Raw genomic sequence first — 20,195 nt, 5'->3', positions numbered from 1 at the left:
AAGCAGCCCCAGCCGGTCACCCCCAACCCGCCACTGCCCACGCAGCCGCCAGGGGTGTCTTTTTTAACAGCTTTATTGAGACATTATTCTCACACCATACAATTCACCCCTTAAAGTATTCGATGCAGCACGTGTCTGTATGCCCAGAGTTGTGTGGCCATCACCACAGTCGATTTCCTCACCTCAGGAGACCCCTGCCTTAGCTATCGCCCCCAGCCCCCAGCCCTTAGCAGCCACTGCGGCGCTTCTGCCTCTGTGCATTTGTCGACTCCAGACGCCCCCTGCAGGCGGAGGCACGCAGTGTTAGTCCTTCGCGTCTGGCTTATTTCACGCAGCATAATGTCCAAGGTCCATCCATGGGCAGCGTCAGAGCCTGGTTCCTGTTTTTGGGCCAAAGAGCTCGTGGTATGAACATGCAACAATCTTTTTCTTGTAATTATTGTTTTTAAATTTTTACTTGTTTTTTGAGTTGGAGTCTCACTCTGTCGCCTAGGCTGGAGTGCAGTGGCCTGCTGGGCTCTGGCCATCCGCCTGACTCAGCCTTGCAAGCAGACAGAACTACAGGAGCGAGCTACCATGCCTGACTGATTTTTGATTTATTGTGGAGACGAGGTCCCAACAAGTTGCCCGGGCTGGTCTCTATCCCCGGGGATCAGGCAATCCTCTCGCCTTGGCCTCGCAAAGTGCTGGGATTACAGGCTGAGCCACTGCACCCGGCCAACTCTGTGTTTTATTATTTATTTATTCGTTTATTTATTTTTTGAGTTGGATCTCACTCTGTCACCCCGGCTGGAGTGCGATGTCATGCTCACAGCCACCACGGCCTCGACTTGCTGGGCTTAGATGATCCTTCCACTTCAGCCTTCCAAGCAGCTGGAACTACAGGCATATGCCACCATTCCTGGCTAAATTTTTGGTTTATTATAGAGATGAGGTCTCGTCAAGTTTCCCAGTCTGGTCTCGAACCCGTGGGCTCAGGCAATCCTCTCACCTCGGCCTCCCAAAATGCTGGGATTATAGGCGTGAGCCCCTGTGCCCGGGCAACTTCGTGCTGTATTTTTAATTTTTTAATTTTTTTAGTCAGAGTTTCACTCCATCGTCCAAGCTGGAGTGCAGTGGCACACTCATGGCCACCCCAGCATCAACTGATTGGGCTCTGGCAATCTCTGCTTCAGCCTTCCAAGTAGCTGAACCCACAGGCGCACACTACCATGCTGAGCTAATTTTATTTATTTATTTATTTATTGTAGAGATGCGGTCTTGCCAAGTTGCCTGGGCTGGTCTCGAACCTGTGGTCTCAGGCAATCCACTGCCTTGGCCTTCCAAAATCCTGGGATTACAGACTGAGCAACCGATCCTGGCCCAATTCTGTGTTTTAAATATCGGTCTTTTTTTTTTTTGAGTTAGAGTCTCAATCTGTCACCCAGGTTGGAGTGCAGTGGCACGCTCACGGCCACCGCAGCCTTGACCCACTGGGCTCAGGCAATTCTTCCATCTCAGCCTTCCAAGTAGCTGGAATTGCAGGCACACACCACCACACCTGGCTAATTTTCTGATTTATTGTTGAGACAAGGTCTCACCAAGTTAGTTGCCCAGGCTGGTCTCGAACCCCTGGGCTCAGGCAATCCTCTCACCTCTGCCTCCCAAAGTTCTGGGATTACAGGCGTGAGCCACCGTGCCCAGCCCCTGGCTAATTTTTAAAAATTTTTTGTAGAGCCAGGTGCAGTGGCACATGCCTGCAATTCATGCCCAGCAGGTCGAGGCTGCGGTGGCCGTGAGCATGCCACTGCACTCCAGCCTGGGCAGCAGACTGAGACTCCAACTCAAAAAAAAAAAAAAAAAAAAAAAAAATTGGGGGTTGGGCGAGGTGGCTCACACCTAAAATCCCAGGGCGTGGTGGTTTATGCCTATAATCCCAAGGTGAGAGGATTGCCAAGGTGAGAGGATTGCCTGAGCCCATGGGTCCAAGACCAGCCTGGGCAACTTGGTGAGACCTCATTTTCACAGTAAATAAAAAAAATTTGCTGGGAATGGTGGCGTGTGCCTGTAGTTCCAGCTACTTGGAAGCCTGAGGCAGAAGGATCATCTGAGCCCAGCAGGTCGAGGCTGGAGTTGGGTGAGACTCCAACTCAAAAAAATATATTTTTTTTGTAGAGATGGGAGTCTCACTATGCTGCCCAGGCTTGTCTCAAACCTCTGGTCTCAAGCGTTCCTCCCACCTTGACATCCCTAGCGATTACAGGGGTGAGCCACCATGCCTAGCCATGCCACCCTCTCTATTCATCATCTGTTGATGGACACTTGGGTTGTTTCTACCTTGGAACTCAAGTGGGAGACTCAGGTCTGCCCACCCTTTGCTGGGTTGCATCCCACCCTCTAGAGGCTTCTCTGGGGGAGAGCTTGTACATGGAGCTGCTATGAATGTGCATGCACAGCTTTTTGTGTGGACCCATTTTCATTTATCTTGGGTACACACCTAGGAGTGGAATTGTCTGCTCACTCCAGGTTCAGCTGTTTGAAGAACTGGCTGCCAGAGGCATCCTTTTAATAACCACACCTGCCTTCATTTCCACCCTGACCAAGACCCCCAACAGCTCCGACTGTGGCTCGGGCTCTGCTGAGCCCCTGGACACGGCCCCATCTGGCCTCCCTCTGCCCTCCAGTTCGGCTCAGGCCTGCCATGCTCCCGCCCACTGCGGAGCTTTAGTGCTCTCTGCTCTCTGCCCAGAGCTCCCTTCCCCATCCCTCCCGCTCTTCCATCGGAGCCCAGGCAGGCTCATGCACTCCTTTCCTGACTTGCTTCCATCATTTGTGCAATTAGTTAATTAGAGTCCAAGTCCGCAGGCTCCACGGTGTGGTCTCCTGCATTGTGGATGCTCCAGATCATGTGGCGAAAGAACAAATTTGTCGCACAGGGACAGGATCCAGAGCTGCTTTAATTTTTTTTTTCAAAATGGGGTTGCAATAGGCAGGACTTCTTCATTACCTGTGGAACATTCTCCATTCTCTCCCCCACCTCCGCCTTGGTTCTGTTATCAGTCAGCATCCTGGTTTTCTTTTGAGGGTTTTCTCTCCACTCAGTCCAGGAGAGGCTGGAAACCCAGGTTTTGGTTGGCCAGGCTGTCCTGAGCAGCTAAGGCTGGGGTCAGAAAGGTGGAGTCAGGACAAAATCACCTGGAGGTACCCTTCTCTTTAAAGAAGCTGAACTGGCGGAACATGGCTACAACCTGAGGAGAGGCCACCTGGGAATGAAGCCACACAGAAGGAAGCTAAGCTAAAACAGGAAAAGAGGAATGGGTGAAGATATCTCTTGAGCACCTGGATTGTGCCGTGCCTGAAAGCCTTTCGATAAGACAGTTTGAACTGAGTTTCTGTACCATGTAATCAAAAGACTCCTGATTAATACAAGGTCCATGACCTATAAAATATTTCTTTTTTTTTTTGAGTTAGAGTCTCACTCTGTCACCCAGACTGGCCACCGCAGCCTCGACCTGCTGGGCTCCGGCGATCCTTCCGCCTCAGCCTTCCAAGTAGCCGGAATTACAGGCATGCGCCACCACGCCCGGCTGATTTTTTGATTTATTGTAGAGATGAGGTCTCGCTGCCCAGGCGGGTCTCGAACCCGCGGGCTCAGGCAATCCACTCACCTCAGCCTCCCAAAGGCGCGGGATTACAGGCTGAGCCACCGAGCCCGGCTTCTTTTTTTTTTTTTTTGAGTTGGAGTCTCACTCCGTCTCCCGGGCTGGAGTGCAGTGGCATGCTCACAGTCACCCCTGCATCGACCTGCTGGACTCAGGCGATCCTTCTGCCTCAGCCTTCCAAGTAGCCGGAACTACAGGCATGTGCTACAACACCTGGCTAATTTTTTAAATTTATTGTACAGATGAGGTCTCACCAAGTTGCCCACACTGGTTTCAAACCTGTGGGCTCAGGTAATCCTCTCATCTCAGCCTCCCAAAGTGCTGGGATTACAGGCTTGAGCCACCGCGCCCGGCCAAAAGATTTTTAATCTTAGCATGTTTTTTTCTTTTCTTAGTACTTTGTAGGTACAATTAGTATATTAGAAAGTATATCAAATACTTTGCAAATATTTTCTTGGGCTATTATTTCTGTGTTTATCTGTTTATAGTCTTTTGTCATGCATATTATTTAAATTATGCAGTCAAATGTGTATCTTTATAATTTATGGTTTTTTATTTTGCTATATCTTTTTAAGGAAATGCCCTTTATCAGGTCAAGGTATTGCTCTCCTAGGAGCCTAGGAGTTGCTAAGATATTTTAAAAATCATAAATGGGCCGGGCTTGGTGGCTCAGCCTTGTAATCCCAGCACATTGTGAGAATGAGGTGAGTGGACTGCCTGAGCCTGCGGGTTCAAGACCAGCCCGGGCAACTTGGTGAGACCTTGTCTCTACAATAAATCAAAAATTAGCCAGGCATGGCAGCACGTGCCTATGGTTCCCGCTACTTGAAAGGTTGAGGTGAGCCGGGCTTGGTGGCTCAGCCTGTAATCCTGCGCCTTTGTGAGGCTGAGGTGAGTGGATTGCCTGAGCCCGTGGGTTCGAGACCCGCCTGGGCAGCAGGACCTCATCTCTACAATAAATAATTAAAAAAAAAAAATCAGCTGAGCGTGGAAGCGCATGCCTGTAATTCCGGGTACATGGAAGGCTGAGGCGGAAGGATCGCCGGAGCCCAGTAGGTCGAGGCTGCGGTGGCCGGGAGCGGCCTCTGCACTCCAGTCTGGGTGACAGAGTGAGACTCCAACTCAAAAAAAAAAAAAAGAAAGGTTGAGGTGGAAGGATCGCCAGAGCCCAACAAGTTGACGCAGGGGTGGCCGTGAGTGTGCTACTGCACTCCAGCCTGGGCGAAGAAGTGAGACTCCAATTCAAAACAACAATAGCAACAATAATAAATGAGGCCAGGTACAATGGCTCAGTGTAATCCCAGCACTTTGGGAGGCCAAGGTAAGAGGACTGCTTGAGTCCAGGAGTTTGAGACCAGTCTAGGCAACATAGGAAGACCTTGTCTCTACAAAAAATAAAAAATATTAACTGGGCAGGGTGGCATGCACGTATAGTCTCAGCTACTCGGGAGGGTGAGGCAGAAGGATTGCCTGAGCTCAGAAGACTGAGGCAGCAGTGAGTCATTATCATGCCACTGAGATCCAGCCTGGGTGATAGATTGAGACTTAGACTTAAAAAAAAATTCTAGCCTGGCGTAGTGGCATGCGTCTGTAGTTCCAGCTACTTGGAAGTCTGAGGTGGAAGGATCACCTAAGCCCAGCAGGACAAGGCTGCGGTGGCCGTGAGCGTGCCACTGCACTCCATCCTTGGCGACAGAGTGAGACTCCAACTCAAAAAAAAACCCAACGTAAAACCAGCAAGACTGGTGTTGGGGTAGGTATGTGTGAATTCTGGTTATTTATATTGTGGACATAAGCAAAGACTGCACAAGTAAGGACACAGGTGTGTGTGTGTGTGTGTGTGTGTGTGTATCAGAGTCTCGCTCTGTCACCTAGGCTGGAGTGCAGTGGCTCATCACAGCTACCACAGCCTCCATCTGCTGAGCTCAGGGGATCCTTCCATCTCAGCCTTCCAAGTTGCTGGAACTACAGGTTGCACATCACCACGCTCTAATTTTTTGGTTTGTTGTAGAGATGAAGTCTCACCAAATTACCCTGGCTGGTCTTGAAGCTCTGGGCTTGGCCGGGCTTGGTGGCTCAGCCTGTAATCCCAGCACTTTGGGAGGCCAAGGCGAGTGGATTGCCTGAGCCCAAGGGTTTGAGACCCACACAGGCAACTTGGCGAGACCTCGTCTCTACAATAAATCAAAAAATTAGCCAGGTGTGGGAGCGCACACCTGTAGTTTCACTTACTTGAAAGGCTGAGGCGGAAGGATCGCCGGAGCCCAGTAGGTCGAGGCTGCGGTGGCCGGGAGCGGCCACTGCACTCCAGTCTGGGCGACAGAGTGAGACTCCTACTCAAAAAAAAAAAAAAAGAAAGAAAGAAACTCTGGACTCAGGCAATCCTCTCACCTTGGCCTCCCAAAGTGCTGGAATTACAGGTGTGAGCCACCACATCTTGCTACAGACTATTCTTTCAGAGCTTGCTACAACAAGAGTCAGTCCCATCACATATTCTAGCAGAGCTCAAGGACAGACAAAGGAGGGAACAGTTTTGTAGTGGGAACAAGGAAGGCTTCAGGTGTGTACCTGGAGGCTATGGGGAGCTGGAAGTGACTCACTACAAGTGGGACTGGGGGGGCGTGCACATTTAGGAGTGGTCCTGAGTTGGAAGTGGAGACAGAAATCTAGCCACTGTCTGTCTACCTATTCATTCTCTCAATACTCTTTTAGAACATTATCCATTCTTCTTACTAGTCAAATGTACTGGCATAAGGTTGTTTGTGGTTTTCTCTTATCATTTAACCTTTAATATATTTTTTTTTGGCCGGGCACAGTGGCTCAACCTGAAGTCCCAGCACTTTGGGAGGCCGAGGCGAGAGGAATGCCTGAGCCCAGGGGTTCGAGACCAGCCTGGGCAACTGGGTGAGACCTCATCTCTATAATAAATCACAAAAACTAGCCGGGCGTGGTGGTGTGTGTCTGTAGTTCAGCTACTTGGAAGGCTGAGGTGGAAGGCTTGCCTGAGCCCAGCAGTTCGAGGCTGTGGTGGCCATGAGCGTGCCACTGCACTCCAGCCTGGGCAACAAAAGTGAGACTCCAACTCAAACAAAACAAAACAAAAATGTATAAATATGTTTCTTTTTTTCTTTTTTTGAGTCAGAGTCTCACTCTGTTGCCCAGGCTGGAGTGCAGTGGCACGTTTATAGCCACCACGGTCACAACCTGCTGGGCTCAGACGATCCTTCTGCCTCAGTCTTCCAAGTAGGTGGAACTACAGGAGTACACCACCACGCCTGGCTAATTTGCACTGGTTTATTATAGAGATGAGGTCTCGCCAAGTTGCCTGGGCTGGTCTCGAACCTGCGGATTCAGGCAATCCTCTCACCTTGGCCTCCCAAAGTGCTAGGAGCCACTGCGCCCAGCCCACCATTCTTTATTTCAAAAACTCTCTATTGTGGACTGTCCATTCAGCTGTGTTTGGGTACAGCCTGTGCTAACATGCTCTTTTCCTGGTACACAATCAGTTTTTGTAGATGGCCCAGGGATGTCTAAAGAAAATGCATATTGCCTGCTTACTGGGTGCAGGTTCTAGGTGCATGTGTCAGATCAAGCTCATTGTCTTGTTCAAATCTTTTTGAGTTGGAGTCTCACTCTGTCACCCAGACTGGCGTGCAGTGGCACGCTCCCGGCCACCATAGCCTCGACCTGCTGGGCTCTGGCGATCCTTCCGCCTCAGCCTTCCAAATAGCGGTAACTACAGGCACGCACTACCACACCCAGCTATTTTTTTTTTTTTTTAGTTGGAGTCTCACTCTGTCACCCAGACTGGAGTGCAGTGGCCGCTACCAGCCACTGCAGCCTCGACCTGCTGGGCTCCAGCGATCCTTTCGTCTCAGCCTTTCAAGTAGCTGGAACTACAGGCACGCGCTTCCAAGTAGCTGGAACTACAGGCATGGCTAATTTTTTGGTTTATTGTAGAGATGAGGTCTCACCAAGGTTGCCCAGGCAGGTCTCGAGCCCACGGGCTCAGGCAATCCACTCACCTCAGCCTCCCAAGGCACGGGATTACAGGCTGAGCCACTGAGCCCGGCCAAAAAATGGTCTTTTTATTATTGAGTTGTAGGGGTTTTGTTGTTGTTGTTGTTTATATATTTTACTTTTAAAATTATTTATTTTAGAGACAAGCTCTTGCTCTGTTAGCCAGGCTGGTATGATCATAGCTCACTGCAGCCTTGAACTCCCGGAATTAAGCGATTCTCCTGCCTCAGTTTCCCAAGTAGCTGGGACTACAGGCACCCCATGCCACCACACCTGGCTAATTTTAATTTGTTTTTTGTAGAGATGGGATCTTGCTATGTTTCCCAGGCTGGTCTCAAACTCCTGGCCTCAAGTGATCTTCCCACCTCAGCTTCCCAAAGTGCTGGGATTACAGATGTGAGTCACTACACTTGGCTATCTTTATATATTCTAGGTATTTGTCCCTTATCAGATACATGACTCATAAACACTTTCTCCGTTATGTGGATTGTCCTGCACTTTTCTGATAATGTCCTTTGAAGTACCAAAGTTTTGTTGTTTGTTTTTTTTTAGTTGGAGTCTCACTCTGTCGCCCATGCTGAAGTGCAGTGGCATGCTCACGGCCACCACAGCCTCGACCTGCTGGGCTCAGGTGATCCTTCCGCCTCAGCCTTCCAAGTAGCTGGAACTACAGGTGCGCACTACCACGCCTGGTTAATTTTTTTGATTTATTGTAGAGATGAGGTCTCACCAAGTTGCCCAGGCTGGTCTCGAATCTGTGGGCTCAGGCAATCCTCTCACCTCGGCCTCCCAGAGTGCTGGGATTACAGATGTGAGCCACTGCGCCCGGCCAAGGCACCAAAGTTTTTTTATTTTTTTGATGAATTCCAACTAGTGTATTTTTTGTTGCTCATGCTGTTGGTGTCAAATCTAATCATTCTTTGCCAAACCCGAGGTTGTCAGATTTACCCCTATGTTTTCTTCTAAGAGTCTGAGTGAATAAACAAATGGACAATGGCTGTATAAAATATAAGAACAAAGCCGGGCTTGGTGGCTCAGCCTGTAATCCCGCGCATTTGGGAGGTTGAGGTGAGTGGATTGCCTGATCCCGCGGGTTCGAGACCCGCTTGGGCAACTTGGCGAGACCTCATCTCTACAATCAATCAAAAATCAGCCGGGCGTGGTAGCACGCGCCTGTAATTCCAGCTACTTGGAAGGCTGAGGCGGAAGGATCTCCGGGGCCCAGCAGGTCGAGGCTGCGGTGGCTGGGAGCGGCCACTGAGCTCCAGTCTGGGCGACAGAGTGAGACTCCAACTCAAAAAAAAAAAAACCAAACAAAATATAAGAACAGCACTCTGGCCCACAGTCTGCACCAACCAGTCCAGGAAGCCAAATGAAAGTCCGTACAGCAATTGGCCCAGTATGACCGGATTTGGTTAATAAGTGCTCTAAATTACCAGGCATGTTGGTTCATGCCTGTAATCCCAGCACTTTGGGAGGCAGAGGTGAGAGGACTGCCTGAGTCCAGGGGTTTGAGACCAGCCTGGGCAATGTGGCGAGACCTCCTCTCTATGATACATCAAAAAATTTGCCGGGTATGGGGGTATGTGCCTGTGGTTCCAGCCACTTGGAAGGTTGAAGCAGAAGGATCACCTGAGCGCAGCAGGTCAAGGCTATAGTGGCCATGAGTATGCCACTGCACTTCAGCCTGGGCAACAGAGTAAGACTCCAACTCAAAAAAAAGAAAAGTGCCGTAATTCTTCCAAGCAGGCCCAACCCGAAAAGCCCGAGTGCTCCTGAACTAATCCTATAGGAAGCCCTGCTTTTGTGAGGTACTCCCAACTTCTTGAGCAGCAGTTTCTAGCAGGGATCACCAGGACCTTTCTTCTCCACCCTAAAACCTTCCCACTTCCCAGCCTGCCTTCCAGCCTTTGCCAAATGCAAACAGCGACTTCCTGACAGCAGCAGCTGAGTAATCTCTGCTTGTTCTCACGTGGGTGGTTTTCACTTATTTCCACGTTTTCTAGTTCCAGCTCTTACACTTAGTTCTATGACCTATTTCGAGGTAACCTATAAGGTGTGAGTGGCAAGGGTCCAAGGGCACCTCCTGCATGTGCATATCCTGGCACCATTAGCAAAGACTTTTCTTTCCCCATGGAATTGTCTTGGCACCCTTGTTGAAATTTCTTGATAGTAAATGAGTACCGTTCTTGTAAACTATAAAGTCATTCTTTAAGAGAAAGAAAAAAAAAAAGAGCTGAGGTTTTCTGATGAAATGCTTACTCTGGGCAGTGACATCTGTCTCCCAGGGTCCAAGGGTGAAATCTGCTGGCTTCTGGCCTTGGGACCACGTGACTTGCAGGGCAGGGACGGTGAGTCTAAGATTGAATGCCAGGTCAGCCGCTCACTTTATACTCGACAGTTTTTGACTCTCCACAGATGAAGAGGGCAGAGTCTTGACATTGTAAACTCTCAGTGAAGTGGCTACCCCTCTGACCTGTCCCAGCCCAGGGTGTGCATCCTTGTCCCAGGAAGCTGTGGCTTCTGTGGAGATGTGGGGAGTTTTGCCTGGTGCCCTGCCCTCCCCTCCCTTTCCATGCACCCTGTCCACAGTGGCTCACAGCCAGGCCCATTCCTGCCAAACCAGCCTGGGCACTTTTCTTCAGGCCAGTATTGTCCCAGCTGGGGCTGGCTATGAGGCGCTGAGTGAAATGCCAGTTTCCTGGGTAGCTCTGGTGCCTTGGCATGATGAATAGGACTATTCTGGTGCTCTGAATCAAAGCAACTCTAAGAGTGTGGCCCCTGATTGTGCACTTGCTGGGATTTGCCAGTCGGAGCTGCCTTTGAACTTGCCTCGTTTCTGAGAAAGCAGCAGCCTACCCCGAGACCTTATTCACCCACCCTCCCCAGGAGTAAGTTTCCAACCTGGGCATTCAGTGCTTTGTGAAAACCTAAAAGCTCCTGTTCATATAAAACAAACTCCTGCCGGGTTCAGTGGCTCAGCCTGTAAGCCCAGCGCTTTGGGAGGCCGAGGTGAGTGAATTGCCTGAGCCCACGGGTTCAAGACCTGCCTGGGCAACTTGGCGAGACCTCATCTCTACAATAAATTAAAAAATTAGCTGGGCGTCGTAGCACGCACCTGTAGTTCCAGCTACTTGGAAGGCTGAGGCAGAAGGATCGCCGGAGACTAGCAGGTCGAGGCTGCGGTGGCCGGGAGTGTGCCACTGCACTCCAGCCTGGAAGACAGAGTGAGACTCCAACTCAAAAGAAAAAAACAAACAAACAAAAAACTCCTTTCAAAATACATGTGACAATCGGGGAAATCTGAGCACTGATAGATGTTTTCAGGATATTAAAAATTCACCTGGAAGGCTGAGGCAGAAGGATCGCCAGAGCCCAGCAGGTCGAGGCTGCGGTGGCCGGGAGTGGCCACTGCACTCCAGTCTGAGTGATAGAGTGAGACTCCAACTCAAAAAAAAAAAAAAATTCACCATTACATTTTTTACATGTAATGAACTACTGCTACTGTGACTTTTAAATGCCAGGCTCACACAGTAATTCCAGCACTTTGGGAGCCCAAGGCGAGAGGATTTCCTGAGCCTAGTTCAACACCAGCCTGGGAAACATGGTATGGTGGCATGTGCCTGTAGTCCCAGCTATTCCGGAGGCTGAGATGGATCCCCTGAGCCCAGCAGGTCAAGACTGTGGTAGCCGCGATATCACTGCACTTTAGCCTGGGTGACTGTGAGACTCTTAAAAAAAAAAATCTTTAGAAACGTGTACAAGTATTTATACATAAATGACACCACGCGAGACTTGTTTTCAAATAACCCAGCAGGTGAGGGGTCTGTGGGATATGGGAGAAATCGAGGCTGCACTGTGTGGTTGCAGCTGAAGCTGGGGTGGAACATTCCTTTGGTACAATTTTTCCCTCCTAAATAAAAGTTTTCTTGAGACACAGTGACTTTTTGCACATTCACAGAGCTGTGCACCCATCATCACCATCAAATCGACTTTTTTATACTCTCAAAACCTCCACAAGTCTCCTTGCCTGGGCCCAGGGCAGCATCTTTAAATGCCAGAGAATACTAGACTGCATCTGGAGGCCTTGGAGCAGTGTCTACACAGCTCCAGCTCAGCCTCTCAGTCTGTTGGAAGCTGAGTCTCCCAGTCACTTCTGGGTATGCTGGACAACAGCTTGGGCCACAGCTCCTCCCCCCGCCGGCCCTTGGCCCTGCCCTCTTGTTGAGTGCCGAGGGGGTCCTGTCACCCAGACAGCAAGGCAGTCTGGAGATGAGGGGCCTCTCGTGGCAGGTGATGGAGGGTGTAGGAACAGACACAGTGCAGCTCCGACGTTTATTAGCATTCCCAACAGAGCGTGTGAGCAGCGCTTTGGTGCCTGCCAGTCTGTCCTGTGCCCCCAGAACTCAGGGTCTAGGAGGCAGACAACTCAGTGGCCACTCCTGAGGGTGGAGTAAGGGCTACTTTGGTGGCAGAACCCAGTGATGGTTTTTTGGTCAGTGGGCTGTGGGTTGACCACTGCCCACACAGGGAGAAGGATCATGAGGATGCCGTACAATCGGCCTGCACTGCTTCTGCCTGGTGTGGGCTAGTCCCCAGAGAGTCGTGAGGGAGGGACATGAGGGACATGGGGGATGCAGGCACAATCCCTGAAGACAGTAGCAGCCTGTTGGTACTGAGAGGTTTTGGCAAAACTAACCATTAAAGCAACTGGGCATGGTGGCTCACGCCTGTGATCCTAGCACTTTGGGAGGCGGAGGCGAGAGCACTGCCTGAGCTCAGGGGTTTGAGACCAGCCTCAGCAACATGGCAAGACCTCGTTTCTACAATAAATCAAAAAATTAGCCCAGTGTGGTGGCGCATGCCTGTGGTTCCAGCTAGCTGGAAGGCTGAGGCAGAAGGATCACCTGAGCCCAGCAGGTCGAGGTTGCGGTGGCCATTAGCATGCCACTGCACTCCAGTCTGGGTGACAGAGTGAGACTCAGACTCAAAAAAAAATAAGCAACTGGGGGTGAACTTGGGGTCAGGGTGGTACATGAGATCTCAGGGACACATATCCATCACCTGCGATTGCTCGAGACCCTGCTCTGGGCCCCTCTCCTGGGCATGTGCTTGTCATCCGCATTATTTTGTTCGTCTCATCTAGAGGACAGGTCTTGGAGTTGCAGTGCCTTCAAGGACACTAGCGGTCTAGTCCCTCTCAGGAGGTCAAAGTGCACATGGTCTCATGTAACTCAGTGAGCAATAGCAAGGGGCGTACACACCAATCTGCCACCAGGTCCTGGATGGAAACTGCTGGAAGATGGGCTTCAGCCCAAGCAGTGGCTCCATGACAGGAATAAACCTCAGAAGCTAGCTGGGCAGGGTAGCTCATCCTGTAATCCCAGTATTTTGGGAGGTGGAGGCTAGAGGATTGCCTGAGCCCAGGGGTTCAAGACCAGCCTGGGCAACTTGGCGATCCCTTATCTCTAACAATAAACCAAAAAATTAGCTGGGTGGGGTGGTGCATGCCTGTAGTTCCAGCTTCTTGGAAGGCTGAGGTGGAAGGATTTCCTGAGCCCAGCAGGTTGAGATTGTGGTGGCTGTCACTGCACTTCAGCCTGGGTGAGAGTGAGACTACAACTAAGAAATAAAAATAAAGAATAAAGATAAACCTCAAGAGCCAGAGCAAGGGACCCAGCAGGAGCAGGAGGCAGGGACAGCCTATGTTCAACTCCAGCCTTCATTGCCCACGTGGCAAGAGCAGCCCAGGAAGGGCAGGAAACCAGCATCGTGGCAGGTGCCTCTTCCCCCTCTTTCTTCCAGTCACTTGTGGGGAAAGGACAAGGTCACATAAACGCCCCATGGGGAGAGCCTGTCGGAGGGCCTGGAGCAGGGGGTAGGGGTGCAGCTACAGTGGCTCAGGGGGGGTTGAGCTCAGCCAGCGCTTGCTGGGGACAATGGGTGACCCCCAGCCAGGGAGGAGGGGAGGCCCCACACCAGAAGAATATATGTTAGGCTCAAGCTGACACTCTTGGACTCTTTGGAAGAATCTTGGCACTGGTGGCCTGGGTGACCCAACCCTACCCACAGCCGGTCAGGATGGTACTTTGATGCCAAAGTGTTTGCGGAGCTGCTCCAGGAACACAAAGGTAAGCACGGTGTGGGGGATCAGGCGGATGCCAGCAGGAAAGAGGCCCTGGAAAGAGACGAGGATGAGAGGCAGAGACAAACAGAGCCCAGAGGGGCTGTCCCCAACTCCCAGCCCCACCCCTGCCATACCTTGTAAAAGGCCAGGGGCCCCAACTTCGCTGTCTCCACAGCACAGTGAAAAACACCCTGCAGGAAATTCAGTGAAGAAAAAAAAAGGCTGCTTTTCATTCAAAAGGCACAAGTGAAATCCCCCCTGGGCACTGGTGGGGCATGGTGGCCATCTAAACCGTGAACTCTAAACGTGGGTGGCAGACACCCAGTGTGAACAAGTAACGACTCCTGGTACAAGGGCCAGGTTCACTGCCCATCCTGCCTGTTGAGGCGGCAAAATCAGGACCAAAGGTACACCCTAGGAGCCAGCAGCCAGAGAGGGCTGTGAACAGAACCATGAGAGCCAGGAACGAGGTAGGGACAAGAAGGGCAAGGACAGAGCTGTGGGCACTGCACACACACAAGGCCCCTGGAGTGGGTGGGGCCCAAGGCAGAATACTCGGTGTGTGACTTATATGACATTGATCGCAACGGACAGGGCCACCTTGGTTAATTTGCAAAAGAGACCTGATTTAAAAATAAGGCAAAGGCCACTGAAAGGCATGACTCCTTCTATTGAGGCCAAAGGCGGTACAGAGGTAGATGACTGGAAGGGAAGCCATCATGGGGTGACACCCCTCCCCCAGGTCGACATCCCCTGAGGAAGACACTTGCCGGAGGTGCAGAGACACACCGGGTCACACAGCCCCGCAGTGCATGGCAGGAACTGCCAGCTGGGCACCTAGGCCTGAAAGGCCCATCCCAACTCACCTGATACTCCCCCTTGGAGTTCATGAGGCGGGTCTTCAGCACGTCCAAGGGCTGGCACAGGAATGTGGCACATCCGCCCTGTGGAAGGGCTTGTCACCAGGGGCCCGCAGACACCCGTGCCACATCCCACACACAGGCCCAGCCTCGAAAAGAGCCCCTAATCCCGACTCCCAAGAGGGCACCAGAATAGCCTGGTCTAGGCACCAGGCTTACCCATGGCCTCCCAAGGCCCTGGCACCCACTTATGTAGCCTCAGAAAGGCTCCATCCTTCACCAAGGCCCCCAGCCTCCTCAAGCCCTCACTACACCTCAGGTGCCCTCACTTCCCAAGGCTGGGTCAGGGACCCCCATCCTGGCTACTCCAGCCACTTACTGCAATGAAGCTGGCAACAAAGTGAGTGAAGATGTTGTCAGACAGGTATCCGGTGCTGAGAACCAGCTGCTTGGCCTGGTCATAGCAGGACAGCTGCAGGGGTGTGGTGAGGGACAGGGATGGTTAGGGCTGCAAAGGAGCACCCAGGCTCCAGGGATGGCAGACAGGGCCCCACAATGACACCACCTGGCAATGGCCATGCACCTGCCCTGTCCAGGGTGAGGCCCAGACAGGGGAGGGACCTGCCAAGGTCATACACAGGCTGTGGTCCTGACCCATCCACACCCACCTCCCCAGCCCCACCATGGTGGCTCCCCAGGAGGGTCTCAGTGCTCACTGCCTTGCTTCGTGACACCTCTGAAGAGGCAGGTCAGAGGCTGTAGACGCTCCCTGGACCCCACCCCACGCAGGAACCCTACCTGGCCCACGGTGACTAAGGCCCCTCGGCTGGATGCCATGGTTGCACCCGAAAACAGCCTCTTCAGACCCTCTGCATGAGGAAGGGGTGAGATTGGGCACCCGGTACAAATCCCCCAGATCCCTCTGCATGATACCCCTGAACCCCCTGTATCCTTGGGCCCCCACCCCACGCAAAGCATCTGCTCCTCTCACCTTCACGAGCCACGCGGAACAGGCCATCCAGGGCATGGGCATAGCTGCCAGGAACACGAAACAGGCCACATGAGGCTCTCCCCAGTCACCAACTCTCACAGAGGGTCCTCCACATGCTCCGGGAAGAGCCACATCCCCATTATAGGCCATGTGGCTCTTTAAGAAGCATCATGAAGCCTTATGGACCTGAAGATCCCTCTGCCTTACCCGCCACCCTGTCCCACCCAATGTATTCTGGCCCTAAGGGTGGAGGTCCCGTCTTCCCCAACAGAACTCCCAGCTGGCAAGTGCCCTGGCCACCCTGACCAGGCACTGCTCAGTCCAAGAGCACACAGTTGCACGTGGAGTCAGAAACCAGAGACTCCCTGGGGCCTTAGAGGGGTGGGTGACCTGGCTCATGCTGCAGTCGGAGTAGACGACAGACAGAATGAGAAGACAATGGGTCATTGCAGAAGGACATGGCCAGAGCCTAGCGTCAGCCAGGATTGCTCTGAGAGTCAGGCAGGGAGGGCAGGTCCTCCTTCACACCTCTCTATTGGAGTGTTTCTATCTCACACGACTACTCCACACCTCAGAGGCTGTAGCATCTCTGCACATACCAAGCCTGACGAGCCCAGCCTCACGATACCACTCCAGGCACAACAGGTTTGAAGGGGGAATGGTCCCCCTAGGTTGGCCCTAATCCTACAAGATTTTTCCCACAAGGTAAAACCCAAATGTCCTGGGGGATGAAGTGACACCCCAATTCTAGAAGAGCCGCGCACAGTATTTGTTCCTGAAACCCATCAGCACTTCTTCCCCACCATTCCGTGTGGTCCCACAAGTGATGGGGCCTGCTAGAGTCCAAGTGAGGTCATGGCAGAATTGGTGAGGGGGGTCCCTCCTGGCCCAGGTCTTCTGCACCAGCTGCCCCCCACCGGCAGAGCCGCGCTGGGACTCACTTGCGCCGCTGGCTCTGGGGCAGCTTCATATCGTTCTGCATCCTGAAAGAGAAGCAGCAACTCAGGAGGGTCACACAGCTGCTGGACACGCCCTGCCCACCAGTACCTGCAGGGGCAGGTGAGCTCACTCTGGTGGTTGGCTGGGCTGCAGGGCAGGGCATGCCAGGGGCTCAGAGGCACCCATGCCTGGGACTCCAGGCTGAACATGCTGCAGACCCCAGCCAGTCCTTGCCTGCCAGGAAAGCCCATGATCTTGGGAATGGGGGCACACACCAACCTGACATTGACCAAGTCCGCAGGAGTCCCCACGAAGCCTCCAGCTAAACCTGGGGTGACACAAACACAGAGCTAACAAATGACGACTCTTGATATCCCCAGCCCACCCGCCCTGTGTCCCCACCAGCCGCTCACCACTGATGGAGCCCAGCAACACCTTCTCGTGGAAGGGAAGAGGCCCTTGGCTGCCCTTGGTCATGCGGTCTCGCACAGACTCGTAGATGGCGAACCGCGTCAGGGAGTAGGTCATCTGGGGGACAAGGGCCCAGCTCAGGGGGACAGCATGCTCCATATCCCTCAGCCTTCTCCACCCCATCCCTAGTCAGGTAGCCATCACCCCGTTGCCCACAGGGACCCTGAGGGGCTTCCCAAGGCACTCTGCCAGCACACGGCAGAGTCCATTTACAAATCTACGGTTGCACCCTCCTCTCTCCCTCCCTAGGCCTCATCAGCCACAGAACTAGGCTGATGCCCACCCTTCTTGTATGGGTCTCTCCCTGTAAGAAGTCTTGACGAGGAGGAGGAAGCAGTCCCACAGCAGCCTGAGAGCTGCCATCCAGAGAGTGGGCTTTGGGACCAGGACCCAAGAGCTGGGCCAGTGGAGAGAACAGGCAGCTTGGGAGGTGGGCCCACCCGCACCCTCTGCCCAGTGCACCTGTCTGCACAGTGAGGCGCTCAGGCCATTGTAGAGTGCCAGGAGGCCGTCGGAGCGCACCACCTGCAGCGCCATGCCCGTCATGCGCAGCTTCACCTCCTGCTGCGTTTGTAGATGCACCTGTGGGACAGAGTGGTGCTTACAGACCCAACAATGACCCCAGCATCCCCGTTCCCAGGCCCACCCCTAGCACTGACCTCAAGAAAGCTCATCCATGGCCAAGTGTGCCCCCCCACATGGTACCCTTTGAACATGGCCAGGGGAGCTCCCCAAGAAGTGGGGGGGCAGCAAAAACAGATGGGGACAGAAAGGGGTCTCCCACTGTGCAAGCTGGGCAGGACTGAGGGACAGCCGGAAGATAGGGTGGCCGCACAGGCAGCAATCCCCATCCAGGTAAGTAGTGATTTTGAGGACCAGGCCAGGACACGGGCAAAGAGATCAAGGTTAGGACAGTCTTTCCAACATTCACGCAAGAGTTCCTGATGAGTAGCCCTCAGGGGAAAAGTCCAGCCATGGTCACCCTACCATGGGCCTCCCTGCTGCAGAGAACAGGGTCATGTGTTCCTGGGCCAGAGGGCACTCACACTTCTCTGGGTGGCCGCCCTCCCTGCCCCCTTCCAGGCAGAGTTCTGCAGCCAAAAAGCACCTGGGTGGGGGCAGGAGCCAAGGGGCAATGACGCCTAAAGGGGCCTTGGACAATGGAAAACAGCAGGTGGCTCTAGGTCATAGCCTATCAACAACCAGAGGCCCTGGGGGAGGAGGACCTGTGTGGGCATCTGGGAGAAAAGTAAGAACCAGACTCCAAGAGGGGTTTTCTCCTTCCCAAAGCAAAGAGTGCCTTCCTGGTTGCTGAGGCTGCATCTTGCTGGAGGTAAGAGCACCCGCCAGGCTGCTAGGAGCTGCGCAGCCTTCTCCCAGGACAAGAAAGGTCTCAGTGGCCCCCAAGACACTCACCTCAGTGAATTTTGCCTTTACTTTGCAGCTAGCATTTTTGTTTTTTTTTTTTTTTTGAGTTGGCATCTCACTCAGTTGCCCAGGCTGGAGTGCAGTGGCACACTCACGGCCACTGTAGCCTCGACCTGCTGGGCTCGGGTGATCCTTCTGCTTCAGGCCTTCCAAGTAGCTGTAATTATAGGTGTGCACCACCACGTCTGGCTAATTTTTTTGATTTATTGTAGAGATGAGGTCTTGCCATGCTGCCCAGGCAGGTCTCAAACCCATGGCCTCAGGCAATCCTCTCGCCTCTGCCTCCCAAAGTGCTGGGATTACAGGTGTGAGCCACCTGGCCGGGCAAGCATTTTTACTAACTATAAAAGCCAATGTCAGGCTGGCCAGGCTCGGTGGCTCAGCCTGTAATCCTAGTACTTTGGGAAGCCAAGGTGAGTGAATTGCCTGAACCCGAAGGTTCGAGATCAGCTGGGCAATTTGGCAAGATCTCTTCTCTACAATACAACAAAAATTAGCCAGGCAGGATAGTGCGCGTCTGTAATTCTGGCTACTTGGAAGGCTGAGGCAGAAGGATCACCAGAGCCCAGCGGGTAGATGCTGGGGTGGCTGTGAGTGTGCCACTGCACACTGGGTGACAGAGAGAGACTCCAACTCAAAAAACAAAACAAAACAAAAGCCGGGCTTGGTGGCTCAGCCTGTAATCCCGCGCCTTTGGGAGGCTGAGGTGAGTGGATTGCCTAAACCTGCGGGTTCGAGACCCGCCTGGGCAACTTGGCGAGACCTCATCTCTATAACAGATCAAAATGAGCCGGGAGTGGTAGCACGTGCTCATAGTTCCAGCTGCTTGGAAGGCTGAGGCGGAAGGATCGCCGGAGCCCAGCAGATTGAGGCTGCGGTGGCCGGGAGCGGCCACTGCACTCCAGTCTGGGTGACAGAGTGAGACTGCAACTCAAAACAAAAAACAAAAGCCAATGTCCTCCCCTTCAGGAAAAAGCCTGTTAAAATAAAGGTCCCCCAGGTCAAGGAACCTGGGGCCTGGGCAGGGTTCCAGGTCAGGCTGAAGTCACAGGAACAGCCCTGAAGCTGGGCAGCCCACTCAGGCCACAGGTGCCAATCTGGCCGCCTCTTCCCACAAGCTGCAGTAACCACAGCCTAGGTTCACAGGGCAGGGCTCACTGGGCAGACTGTGCAAAGCCTCAGGCCCTTTCTTCTTTGTGGTGAGACAGGGTCAGAAAACAAACCCCCGTTGCTTGGCCTCGGGAAACAAGGACAGTCCTGTTTTATTTTGCTCTGTAAGCTTTTTTTCGGGAAAAAAAAAAAAAGTTAAAGAATTGTGGCTGCTCCTGGTGCTGAGAAATGCACTTTCGCAGGGCCAGAACCACATGCATGCAGGGTCTCCTGGCGTCTCTCTTGGGGGTGCGCTCCCCAAGCTCTTCTGAGGAAGCGGCCCAAAGCAGGCGTGCCCGGGCCACCCCACTCGCCCAGGCCATGTCCCACCACGTGCTGAGCACTCACTCGAGAGGGAGCTTGGCCCACGTCCTGGGTGTGCTACCCCCACCGCGTATCTAGGCACCAACATCTGAGCACCCCGCAGATGCCCCCGCAACTTTCAGCCAAACGAAAGAAGTATTACTGAACGTGTGAGGGGGAAGGATTAGCTCGGACAGGCCAGGTGACTTGCCAAACGTCACAAAGGTATCAAAGAGTAACAGCGCTCGCCACCTGCTGAGAACGGG

The 20,195-nt window shown here is 52.9% G+C and overlaps 1 protein-coding gene across 1 annotated transcript in view; it reads right to left on the bottom strand.

Annotated features, from left to right (window-relative positions):
* Nucleotides 1-13,671: 13,671 nt before the first annotated feature.
* Nucleotides 13,672-20,195, bottom strand: part of LOC103275598 (mitochondrial dicarboxylate carrier) — a 17,412-nt gene continuing 10,888 nt past the window's right edge. The window contains exons 6-15 of the mRNA XM_008072997.2: nt 17,512-17,631; nt 16,992-17,106; nt 16,858-16,906; nt 16,581-16,622; nt 15,640-15,683; nt 15,447-15,517; nt 15,028-15,120; nt 14,655-14,732; nt 13,923-13,979; nt 13,672-13,839 (exon numbers count right to left, since the gene is read on the bottom strand). Of these exons, the coding sequence (XP_008071188.2) occupies nt 13,738-13,839; nt 13,923-13,979; nt 14,655-14,732; nt 15,028-15,120; nt 15,447-15,517; nt 15,640-15,683; nt 16,581-16,622; nt 16,858-16,906; nt 16,992-17,106; nt 17,512-17,631 (771 nt within the window). The 3' untranslated portion in view covers nt 13,672-13,737. The remainder of the gene's footprint in view (nt 13,840-13,922; nt 13,980-14,654; nt 14,733-15,027; nt 15,121-15,446; nt 15,518-15,639; nt 15,684-16,580; nt 16,623-16,857; nt 16,907-16,991; nt 17,107-17,511; nt 17,632-20,195) is intronic.

This window comes from Carlito syrichta, unplaced genomic scaffold (assembly GCF_000164805.1).
Source record: "Carlito syrichta isolate Samal-C Ts95f unplaced genomic scaffold, Tarsius_syrichta-2.0.1 Scaffold115636, whole genome shotgun sequence".
Lineage (NCBI taxonomy): Eukaryota > Metazoa > Chordata > Mammalia > Primates > Tarsiidae > Carlito > Carlito syrichta.
This window is presented reverse-complemented; position numbering and strand designations above follow the sequence as displayed.